Below are 12,822 nucleotides of genomic sequence, written 5' to 3' on the forward strand. Positions count from 1 at the left end.
AAAATCAACAAACAAGAGTCCTTATGAATAAAAACAGTAGGCTGAACAGCAAAGATTTATCAAAATATATAGCCATATAGGACAGATCACCAAACCAGTCTGGAAACTACCTATGACACTATGAAATGCAGAGATAAGAAAGGCTGGGAAGAAGAAAACACAATAGGTAACTTCAGTGACTCCCAGCTGAACTGGGTAAGTTCCACAACAGCAGGTGATGCTGAGACCAAACATTTAGACACTGTTATGTCTGTCCCATGCAGCAGCTGTTAAAGGATCACACAAGCAGAGAGGGTAAAGCTAGAAGCTAAGAGATTACAGTCTTTGTAGGAGGCCTGAAAACACTATAAATATAGGAGGCTCAGACCACAAGCTGTCTAAAGACGGGAAGGTGATAGATGTCACATCTCTCTTTCCTGGGATCCTTTTCAAAGAACAAGGGAAGTACCAGTAGGCCCGATATCTATCCTGGGCAAATTTGTTAAAAACTGTGGGCGTATAAATAAATATATTTGACTTTTGTAAAGAGAATTCATGCATCAATATTGCAGGAGTTCCTTAAGTGGTCAACATGGAGCATCCAGTTGACAATCTATTCCAAAAGGCTTTCAAGAGGGTCTGTCACCTGAGACATTTAAACTAAGCTGCCATTGATTAAAAGTTATCACATGGATAAGGAAACAGTTGAAAAAAAACAAAACTAAGTATAGATGGGTAGTTTTAACAGTGGAGGGAAGTTGCCAACAGAAATTCTCAGGAATCTTACGGTATGTGATGTTCAACATCTTCATAATCAATTTGGAAAAACTGGTGAATAATGATCTGACAAACGTGGGCCAACTGTGAAGATCTACAAAAGGACCTCTTAATAGTTGCTACTGGGCAAGAAAATAGCAGGCAAAATTCAGTGGAGATATATGTGAAGTTGTGCAGGTCAGTCAAAACAATCCTAATTCTATATACATGATGACAAGCTCTTGGCTGACTATTAACACTTAGAAATGGAGAAACGTGGTGTTTATAATAGCCCCATGAAAAACATCACTTCAGTGCTCCTTAGCACTCAAAAAATAACTCAAAAAACAGATCAGGAAAACTATAAATAAAAGAGAGCATCATAATGCCGTTGCCTAAACCTATCCTGACCAAAGCCACCTCAATGCATAATGAATACTGTATGGAATTCTGGTCCTCCCACCACACTACTTCAAAAAGGATACAAAAGAGGTTTGCAAGGGTAGTCAAAGCTGCACCACAGCCACTGCATATGGATGGGGTAATGTTATTTGCTTTTAAGGACTCTTTTCTCCCATTTCATATGCATGGAGAGAGCACGACTGTCCTTTGATTCTGGTATTTAAGGATACTGTCCATCTCAGACCAAGAGGGAGCAGCCATCACTTGATCTGCCTGCACGCGAACATGTAGCTAGAGGATCCCAAGAGCCAGTGACTATTCTGCCATTATTGTATGGCTTTGAATACTGAGGACAGAAAACAACCCCTGTCCCTGCAAAAAACATAATTATCGGAATCAGCATCTCTGTGTATACATAAAAATGCCTGGTGTAAACCCTATGCACCCAGCCTAAACTGCTGTAACTCCTATAATGAGCAGCTTCTCCTATTTCTTTTTACATCCACGTTTGTCACATGGGAGTGTTCTCCCTCCTGATATTCCACTGATATGTATTCTCGCCTCTTGTATACCACATGTCTAATAAAATCTGCCAATGCATAAAATTATTTATGTAATAAGCGGTGATTCAGAGGGCCCGCAGCGGATCAGGGAACATGAACCAGACTTTTGCACCTTTCAGCCACCTAGCACCATCTGAATCTACTCTCGGGTTGGCAGCTGCCCAAAGTTGCTTCCATCCTAAGCCATTTCATAGACTATGAAAACCAAGTTGGTCCAGTCCAGTTTCTAGAGGCTACAATACCCAATCAGCTCATGCATCTATAAAATTGTCCTATCCAATAGCTCTAGCTGGCAGTCACAGAAGATAAACCATGTCCCACAGTGCAATGACTAATTACATTTTACTCCCTGAAATGCCCCCTTCAGAAGAAGGCCGAGAAGATAAGCAGCAAAGTGAGTGAAAGCTTGTACTTTAACTTATTACTTCAGTATCCAGAGCTAATTAGAACTTACTCATATCACTTTAATTATTTTTAAACTAAATGTATTGACCAATATACCCTCACATGCTTTACTCTAAACACATTGGTTCTGAATTCCTCTCCTAAAATGTTGTTTAATAACTTAGTTTAGTTAGATCTTTTCAGATGTTCTCAAAATCCTTCCTACAGTTATTATCCAAATAATCTTAATCTTAATCTTAATTAATCAAATAATCAAAGGAACTCTCTAATAAATACAACTGTTATTTATAAAAAATACCCAAATGTGGTACATGAAGATAAATTTTGAGTAAGATACTTATGAAAATGTTTGCTTTCCAGTCAAATATATTCAAAATGTGTCACATTTGGAAAAGCTGCATCAGTTAAACATTTATGCGATTTTATTTCATAAGACTCAAAGATATGTTTTTCAGTTTAACTGCACTGTCACACATATTGAAGGTGAAATTATGTCTTTTTTCATACCTATGTAGACTCACAAAAGTCAGAAATACAGAAGTACTGGTTCAGTTCTTTGAGCTACTCAAAACTGACAGCTATGCATTTTGACTGTCACTTGCAAATCAAAGCTAAAAGGTAGCTTTCACTCAACACTTTACTCCTGACATAATAGGTTGAGAATCTGGTTGTAATCAGAAAAAAATGTCAAGATGGAACTTGCTTAAGGAAGGATCACAAAATCTGAACACAAGAATATATGAATTTCAATACAGGGGGAAACAGTGCTCATTTTGAAGGGCTTTTTAATGAAGAGAAAGGTAAGCTCAGACTTATTTCTCTACCGGGCCTTTTAAAATATTCCACAGATTTAACTTATCAGCATAATAAAATAACATGAAAAACAGATTTAATATCAAAAAGTCACTACCAACATTGTGTAATTACTTTTCAATTTTTTTCATATGGTTTTGCAATTACTTACTAAACACAGTTAGTCTTGTCACAGAAAAGGTGCTTAAAGTTTGCTCCCCTAAGGACACATTCGCCTCTCACATACACCTGTCAATTAAAGTAGCTTCAAACCAAAGAGATTTCTTATTTCAGTTTTGACTCCATGATCAGGCCCAAATTCTGCAATGGGTATCACTTCCATAATGATAAAACTTCAAATAAAAAAGACCAACATGTTAATTTATATTTGAAATATAACTGAGCGAAATCACACCTCTGTAATAGCAGAAAAAATTCAGATGTATTCATAGGAAATAGAGCATATGAGATTTTACAAATTCAAGTATTTCTATTTATATTAGTTGAGGGTTTATTTAACCAGTTATTGTTAACACATTGTATTAAGACATGGTTAAGAAAATATTCAAAATCAAAGAAATCAAAAATAATCTGATAAATTGTTGTAGTGTTAAAAGTTAGACAGACATTGCCTCGCTTAAAGAATTATCTAAAATATCACTGTCTACCAGTCAGGTTTGGAAATTGTCTGGACTCACAGGAAAAGAAAACCAGCTTAAGTGAGAGACCTGGCACCTTCTGGGAAAAGCTACCACTGGTGCTGACAGAGCCTACAGGACCAGCCACAGTGTGGACAAGCTCCCTTTCTGGGTCTTGACCAAAGTAGACTACGCTTCGACCACCATGACACTAGAAAGGACTGCCAGAGTAGGCCGTGTCAGAGACCAGCAATTAGTCCATCTCAGGAATAACGGAGGAATAACAGAAGCACTATCAAACACTGCTGAGCCAAATTCAAAGGGACTCTGCTTTCCTAACACAGCTTCCAAAGGACATAAAGTGTCAAGAGTTTTCAGCTTGAATTCAATCCTGCTGGAAAAGGTGCTCAGGGAATCGAGTCTTCCTAGGATTTTCCTGCAGGGCTTACCAAGATAATAGCAAATTGGAGACATGGACAGGGAAATTTTACCTAAAATGGAAGGACAGTAATCCCATTTATCCAGTCGGTGGGCAGGTCCACTGTGCATCCTGCAGCATTTGGGGTCTTTAAGAGGTCCCAGAGCACATAGTTCAACTGCCTGAGGTGGCATATGGACAAACCATGTTCTAACTACTTTTGCAAACCCAAGTGAGGAAAAAGCGCTCTCTAGAAAGTGATCAGTCCACACTGGATCACATGGGACTATCCAATGACCATATGTAAGGCTGGTGCCATTTGAAGCTTTAAGGGAAACCCCAGCTGCCCTTTGGAGCATGCTCTGAGCAATGCAGCCAGAAGCAATAGCTCCTGCACGCTGGAGCAGATCTTCCAGGTTAGAGTAACTTCAGAACTAGAACCATGGAAGGTGGAAGAAGTGCACGCCCAGACAACAGACCTGAGGGCAAAGCTGAGAGGCCAGTGATGATGGATGCTGCTCTCCCTGCTTCTCCCAAATGCACAAAACCATGTGGAACAGCAAGGGACTCTTGTATCATGTAGGTACCACTGAGAACAAGAGATCTCCGTTTAGAGACAGGAGATAAAGGAAAATGTTTAGACACAGTTTGGAAAACCAGGCAACCAGTAGGGGAAGTGCAGACAGCTACCTTACACCCTTCTGCACAGATGAGTCAATAGTCCCTTGAATCTCCAGCATGATCTGAATAAGATTTAGTGTCTGGAGGTTGCTTATTTAAGATCTAAGAATAGAAGATCTGGAGTGGAAAATATGTGGGGCTAGTTCTTTTTTTTTTTTTTTTTTTCCCTGCAAGATCAGGAGGATGCACAAAGAAAGAGAGAAAGCAGGGAAAAGGGTGCAGAACTGTGCTAATTGACTTATTTCAGGGTCCAGATCCCTGAAAAATAAAAATTTAACCTGTTGGCATTTCCACAGGTTAACATATTGATAAGGCTTCAGCAGACTCGGTTCTTCTTGAAACATGCAGAACTTAACTTTTGGGGCATCACAGCTTGCCCATTACTGGGAATTTAGGCACAAGATGAAATACTACAGGTGTCCAGCTGCAATTTGTTGTTGGGCATGCCCAACCACTCAAGAGATTTGCAGAGCACTACTATTTTTATTAAAAGTCTATGCAGCTACCAGCTTTGAGTGATGCCCTGTGCAGTCTGGACGATTCCAGAGTGATTGCCACCCCAGTAAAGAGAAGTTTTCTCACTCACAATACAGATGTAGGGACTGTGATCTCTGCTTAATTTCCTTAATCTAGGACACTTCTTGAAGGCTCACCCTAAGAAACCTATTCACCATTTTTACAAGAGTTTTAAGATCCTTACAAATGGATCAGTTTATGACAAGGAACTTGAAACCAATTTAAACAACTTGAGGCAAGATGATCAGAGAGGTATTCACAGGGTTGGTGGCAGATCCACTATGAAATAGCCAATAGACAATTTGTGAATCCACCTACCTGGTTTGATGCTAATAAAGACAGCAGACAAGCATAAACCCAGTCCATCATCTTTCTTATTCCCACTGCACCTCAGTAAACAACAGCTCTGTTCAATATACTAATTGTCATTTGTTTCAGCCACAGTAGTGATTATGAGCTGTAGATCAAGGGCCTGAGTCACAATCTGTGACATTAAATCAGCTATTTAGGGACCGCCAGAGTAGCCACAAAACTATAATCTATCAAGATTACAGCTCAAGGCTCAGAATTTTTCCAACATAGCCATACCTATAGTTTGATCCACTTCTTATTTAGCATTCAGGTTATTCAACACAAAGGACAAAACAGGTATGCAAAGTGAGGTTGCCACTAGCAGCTCATGATCTTGATGGCTCTCTTTTTGCAGGCTGGTTAAGAACCAGCAAATGAGACAAGCTTTTAGTAGCATTCAAGGCAATCACAGATGTACTGGGAGTGTCATTAGCAAATGAAACAAAGAAAAGGACAGACTGACTTATCTAGGAATGAAACCAGACAGAAAGCTAGGAAAAAGCAGAAACTCTTGTGGGCCTGGTTCAAGAGGTAATATTGGCTATGCTCAGACAACTGAAGGTACTACTGGAGCTTTAGGCAGGGATGGCAATATCCCAAGACTGTACCAAATATGCAACAACTATAGGTGCAAAATAAGGCAGCAACTACATACCTGGAAAAATATATTGTGACAAGAAAAAATTTAGAACCACAGGATTCCCTCATGGAACAATTTAATAGGGAGGGGACTTTAAAGCATAACTGTATGCTCAATTATAGCTGGAATTATGGAAAGAAAATGCATTATAAATACAATAATTTTTGTTTTGAAATCTTCCTCATCTTCATAGCACCAATGATTTGGCAGAACGAGTTTAAGAGAGGTGGGATATCTCTTGGGCACAAAACCCACATAATCAAGCATGCAACAGTCCTGTCTCAGCTTGTCCTTCAATTGGTGAGGCTTTTCCTATTCCCATTAACTTTGCTGTGCCTTAGTATTCTTTTTTGGGGAATGGATATGCTAGAGCTTGAAAATAGCAGATGCTTTACCCTATTTTCAGTCTGCAAGGATTCAAGCAATGCTTTCAAACCTTGGGTGCTCTTGGCCTTTGGGAAGATAGTTTAGTGCTCTTGCACCAAGAGCTTTAAACTGTACAGGTCTGACCTCAAAGATGTCCTGAAATTGAGAGTTCACATGAACTTACAATACAGCTGGCCTCTTACTCCTTGCACATAGGTTATAACAGAGTATCTCATGAACAGGGGGCACAACACCACCAAGATGTCAGTGTGGTGTCCTTTTGGTGTGGGTGGATGAGTTTTTCAGACTCAGAGTACTGATAGGAACATTACCAGAGGCATGCAGCAGAGGCCCAGCTGCAGACACCGAACCACTTGAGACACTGCAATCAGAATGATGGGACATGTTTCCCCATCTGCAATTCAAAGTTATTTTTTTCCACATGGACTTGAAGGGTGTTTTTCCCCTGTTTCAGAATGAGATCCTCATCATGAAAATCTGGCAGAGCTCTAGGTTTGGCTGATGTCCAGTTTTTACCAGAAGCAGCAAGGATTTCTTTTAGATAGAGTAACACCAATCAGAGGAAAGGAAGATTTGTTCTCATACTGACCAAGGGCCCAAAGAAATGGCATTCCCCAGTTCAAACCACAAGAGGCTTATTGGATTCCCCGGATCCTCCTCTTTGTGCACACAGATGATCGCCTGCCAACCTGGCAGCTAAAAAAACTGCCTGTGTTCCTTCAGAATGAGGCAGCTACCTCTGTTTCCATACTGGGATCAGCTACGGTAAATCCAGCAAGTCTGGAGCCAGAAATCCAGTCCAGGCAGAATATGCACCTGCCAAGCTGCAGGTCTACTTCCCTAGTTAATATTATTTCTCCTGTAGCAATGATTCACTACTCCCATTTTTGCTACAGAAGTTATTTGGGAAGGTCAGCGATGTAGATATGTGGCCAATCTTTTGTTTCTTAACTTTATGAATCAGTAAAATGAGGAATCATAATTGGGCCTACCAGCATGATTATGAACTTTGCAGGAACTTAGAAGCAGCAGTTTGGGGGACAGGTAATACCTCTGCTTCACAGACAAACACGAACCAGCTAAAATGCACACAAACCCATCTCATGGTGCTTCTGAACAGGGAATGATCAGAAAGCCACACTGTAGAAACACTTTTCACTCAACACATGACTCAGCCGACCAGCGATACCACTGAGAGGAATGCAGCTCTGCACCAACAAACTCGAGCACATAACAATCACGTCTTAGGAGCTTAACTGCAAGGTCACACGTGGCAGCAAGGATTCTGCAAAACAGGGACGGGTCACGGACTAGTGTCACAGGTAAGCACTGCATAGTAGGTTTGAAGTCTTGAGAGCAAGAGCCAGCCCCCAAGGAAAAAAATACATATCTAGCAGCAGACTGGATAATTCAAGTATTTTCCTACAAGTTGCAATTATAATAGGGATGCCCTGGCCAGAGACAAAACCATTCTGAATACCACTAAAAATGGTGACAAGTTTTTAGCACTAAAAAGAGGAAGGGAGTGGAGGGAAATGAGTTCGTCCTACACATTGTATTTTGCTAGTTTTCAATTCCTGCCAGGTACGGAGAAATACAGAAGATACCTTAGCACAGGAAGTTCAAAAGGCTGATACTATCATTGCATTATTTAAAACTCCAAGCTTTGAATGGTCATCTTTAGAGCAGCCTCTGGAAATCTTACAGTTAGAGTGTGAGGAGATACAGACTGGCTAAATCCAAAGGTCAAAATCACAATATTCTTCTGAAACAAAGAAAAATAAAACCTCCAAAGAAACCTATCTCAGTAAAAATAAATAGCAGTACATTGTCTAGTTAACATAATCAGATTTCCAGACATACTTTATAAGTAATCTATTTTACTATAATTTTGTAACAGCTTTTCTAAATTTTTCATCTGAAATCAGGAAGATTACAGCTGATGTGCTGGCAGGTTGAAATAGCTGAATAAGTGGAATACATCCCTGTGTGGTTGGTTGTGTTTAAAGAACAGTTAAGAATACATTACCAAAAAGAAAAGATGGCATCTGAGACATATCATTACATCACAGTGATCTATTTTAACAAACTAATAAAAATTTAAAATAGGAGGAAAGCCTCTCATTTCTATTAGTTGACGTAGGTGGGTTTTTTTTAAAAAAAGAAGGCCTAGTCCATAAAAATGTTTAATACTTCATGAACTTCCATTTTTCTAACAATGTCTGATCCCACTTTTCAAGTCCTAAGCTGTCCCTTGAAATAAAAATGAGAAATATGAATCAAGTGTTACAGTGAGTCACTTTGGAATTTTGTTTCCACAATAGGCCTCAGTAATTTTCAGTAAAATCTTAATTGCTTTGTATGAAATCTAAAGGAAACAACTGTTAAGAAAGATTTCCTTTAACATCAGATACATAGCACGGATCCTCACAGAAATATTCCAAATCACTTCTATTGTGCCTCCTTTAAAAAATTACATATTCCATCAAAACAATCACATACTGGATGTACAAAATAAAGATATTAATATTGGCTTTTATAGCGCAGATTCTCATAACTGCTCAGACCTTTTCATATTATCAGGCACAAAAAAGTGACTATGACTCCACAGCTATATAAAAAGCGTATCCATTCTTAAATCAGATGCGGGAGAAACAGATTTAAACCTTTAGGAATATTTTAATCACAAATAAAACCAGGACTAGACTGTAACAAAATGCTTTTAGGTGAACATCTGGGCAGCAATCCAAAGGATTTTCTCCAATACTCTGTGGCTGAAAGTCTGTAACGGCAAGTTTTCTCCCTGCCTGGAAATTACTTTCATCTGCTGATTGCAAACTTTGAGGATGAATGCCACCTCCCTCCCCACTCACCCTTTCCAGTTGTCAGCCACAGGAAGATAAAGGCTCAGGAAAAAGGTTCAAAAAGTATTTTTCCTTTTCCGGTATGTCTGGAATTCCCGAAGTAGACTGAATAGAAAATTCACTGTTTCTGAAGCTGTAACGCATGGCAAGACTCTGCCAGTGTGCAGCTTTGTCTCCCTCACAGTAGTCCTTCAGTTTGGAACCGCTGTTATACCACCATTGTTGTTTTAAATAATTTTCCTTAAGAAATAGAATTATGAAAATAAGTTTGTGCAATTTGTAATAACAAGCTCTAGATCGTACCATGACTGAAAGGTATGAATTTTCGTGCTAAACCCTATGAAGCTCAAGTTCTGTTACCTTGACTCTAGGCTAATGTTAGTATTATGTATGTCTCCACACCTAACTGTGCCTCAGCCCAGGCACGTGATGCACCTCCTTCTCCAGCACTGGTCCCTTCAGCTCTGATGGATAAATACCCTGAAGTCCCTTCAGCCCTGATGGATAAATACCCTGAACCATGATGTGAAGAAGTGTTAACACCCCAGAATGAGATAAGCAGTTTAATTTGTGTTGTGGATGAGGAGCTCCAAAACTGAAACATTTAGGCATTAAACGACTGAAACATTAACCACCACCATTATTTCTGGCTTCACCTCAGTTTTTTTACACCCGGTCTGCAATTAGCATGAATGGCAATTTAAACAAAAAGCATAAAAAACAATACAAATACCTACAGGGACAAAAACGAGCAGTTATATTTATCTCATCCTGCAACAGTTTCCTGCTGTTTTTAAGACAAAAGTTTGATCATAACAAGCAAGAAAGTAGGATTCTCTATCTGTTTAAGCATACCCTGTTATATGCAATGCCTCTAAAAGAGAATCCCCTTGATTACACTAACCTACTCTATCTTTGCTTAGCCATTATCAGCTGTATTCAATAAATGTTAGGTTTTTCAGAAGACCAAAAGATGACCAAAACAACCCCACCAAAACCTCAAAACTGGAAGCTCCGCAAGCCCTCGTTCTTTACTTCAGAGGTATACAGTAATGCAAATAGCCTGCCTTGAATTATTAACTGCAGGAAAACTCTAAGGAGCAAGAATTTTACTGCCCTCTGCAGCTTTTCCTTTGCTTTCAACACAAGGGCAAAATGCCACAGATTTCTGGGTGGGATAAACTGATACCAACTGTCAGCTGCTGTCGTGACATATTTTTCTTCCCAGAGGCTGGAAGCCCCGCAGTCGAGATGCAGAAAAGGTATCTGCCAGATGAAACTTTTGTTTTCTTGGAAAGGAAATGAAGGCTGTGCTGCCCCAAAGGCTTTCCTGAAAAAATGGGTCAAACGCCAGAAAATGGCATAAGTAGTGGGGGGGGGGAAGGAAGCAGACCCGTTTTATATGCCATAAAATGTTGCTTCAGCTACTTGTAGGACTGTATTTTTAAGCTTTGAATCTTGCCACTAAAAAAAAAAAAAAAGTCAGTCCGGCTAATCTGCCAGTTAGAAGGAAACAGAGACAGAGAGTTAAGTGAATTAAGCGCGATGCGCTGGCTGCCGCGGTCTCCGCTGCCTGCGCGGGGCTGCGCGGCTCCAGCAGCCCGGGGCGCCACACGCGGGGCGGCGGGTCTCGAGGGCCTCGGCCGCAGCGCCGCAACTTTCCGCGGCAGCAGCATCCTCGCGCGCCCCGCCGCCGGGCGCCGCCAGAAACCCGGGCGCCAGGAGCGGGGCGACCGCGCCGCCTCCGGCCGGGGCAGAGGGGAGGAGGCGCGAGAGGGTGTCTCTTACCAGCCCCGAGGCGAAGAAGACGGCGAGCAGCGCCAGGCAGGCGCCCATCACGATGAGGAGCAGGAAGACGAGGAGCGGGTGCTGCTGGCTCATGCAGTAGTAGGACTCGTAGAGCCAGTCCCGGGAGCGGGACTGCTCGCCGCAGCCGCCGCCCGCTTGCTCTGCCCGCTCCAGCAGGTAGCGGCGTCTCCTCGTCATCATCATCGCCTCTTGCCACATCGGAGGCTCCTGGCGAAGCTCAAACCCCCGCCTCCCCTAGCGCTGCTGCAGGCAGCTGCGGAGCGGAGCGGGAGCGGGGCGCGCTCCCGCGCCGGAGGCAGAGAGGAGGAGCCGCGGCGGCCGCGGCATGGTGCGCCGGGCCGCGCAGCCAGGCCGCGCTGTGCCGCGCTGTGCCGTGCCGTGCCGTGCCGTGCCGTGCCGTGCCGCCGGGAAGCGCCTCCCCGCACGCACATGCCTGGCCCGGCGCTCGGGGGGTGGCGGCGGCCGGCTCACCCCTCCTCGCCCGGCGGCGAGGCTGGGCCGGGCGTGAGCAGCCTTCCCAGCGCGTCCCGCAGCACCGGCGCCCCCGCCAGCAGCATTTGTGCAGGTGTCTTTCTTGGAGGCAAAAGTGCGGCGGAAGACAGCCATGCCTCCGCGCCTCTCAGGCGCTCTCCTCAGGGACATACCGCCGTGCTGCTTCCTCCTCCCGCTGTCCCTGGCCCTTCCCCAAGCCTCGCCGCTTCTGCGGGGGACCAGGGGACACGGCACCGGGACTGCTCCGAGAGCGTGCTACATCTCCTTACCAATACACGGCAACATCTTTCAACGCAAGAGGGAGATACGGTTGAAAGTCACTTTAAAATTATCCCTATAGGCTTGGCGGATCTTGTTTTACTGGGTAGCTTTCCCAAAGACTGGATTTTCTTTTTAAAAATCATGCCTTAATTTTGGTCAAAAAATAGATATTTAAGTTAGGAAGTGACATAACATATGTTTTCCCCAGCTTTTTAATCTAACCCCTTCCCTTATTCTAAATGGCTTACCTATTCCTAACAAAGTAGGCACTTGAAACAAACTGGAATATTGCTACTGAAGTTAAATATCCATCATGCATTTACAGTTAAATTTTTTGAACCACATACACACTCCTCTTCCTCCCCCACTGACTGTTCCTCCCCACAGGACAAATCACTTTGTGCCTTCTCCAGCCCACTTTCCAGCCTCTGCTGTAGCTTTGCCATATCCTTAGTCTCCCAAAGGATGCAGGGTTGCCTGAGCGCTCCAGGGAGAGGAAAAGACCAAAGCAACGTGGGTGATACCGGGCCTAAATGTCCTGCAGGTGGTTCCAGATGACTGGAGTAATGCAAGGAGCCAGAAGGACTTGGGGCGCTGCAATACTACTGAAGGTGGAAGGTTGGGACTACCATAGGTGGTCATAATTGAGACATTTAGAGTTGAGGGCTAACCATTAGCAATGGTAAAAGAGAAGGCAGGTTACTAGGATGATATGAATTTAAACTTCCCCTTTAACACTTAGGGTGACCTTCATTCTCATCCACCGCTTACTTTTTTATACAGAAGAAAAAGTCGTGCATCAAGAACCAGTGTAAAAAAGGAGAGAAACCTGGTTCCTACAATACTATGTATTTCAGCTCTGAACCCT

General features: G+C 42.5%; 1 protein-coding gene across 1 annotated transcript in view; it reads right to left on the reverse strand.

Moving 5' to 3' along the window:
- Positions 1 to 11,399, reverse strand: part of ADCY2 (adenylate cyclase 2) — a 197,547-nt gene extending 186,148 nt beyond the window's left edge. Inside the window, exon 1 of the mRNA XM_067291033.1 lies at positions 11,181 to 11,399. Coding sequence (XP_067147134.1) covers positions 11,181 to 11,399 — 219 coding nt within the window. The remainder of the gene's footprint in view (positions 1 to 11,180) is intronic.
- Between the last annotated feature and the right edge of the window lie 1,423 nt (positions 11,400 to 12,822).

Source organism: Apteryx mantelli, chromosome 2 (assembly GCF_036417845.1).
Source record: "Apteryx mantelli isolate bAptMan1 chromosome 2, bAptMan1.hap1, whole genome shotgun sequence".
Lineage (NCBI taxonomy): Eukaryota > Metazoa > Chordata > Aves > Apterygiformes > Apterygidae > Apteryx > Apteryx mantelli.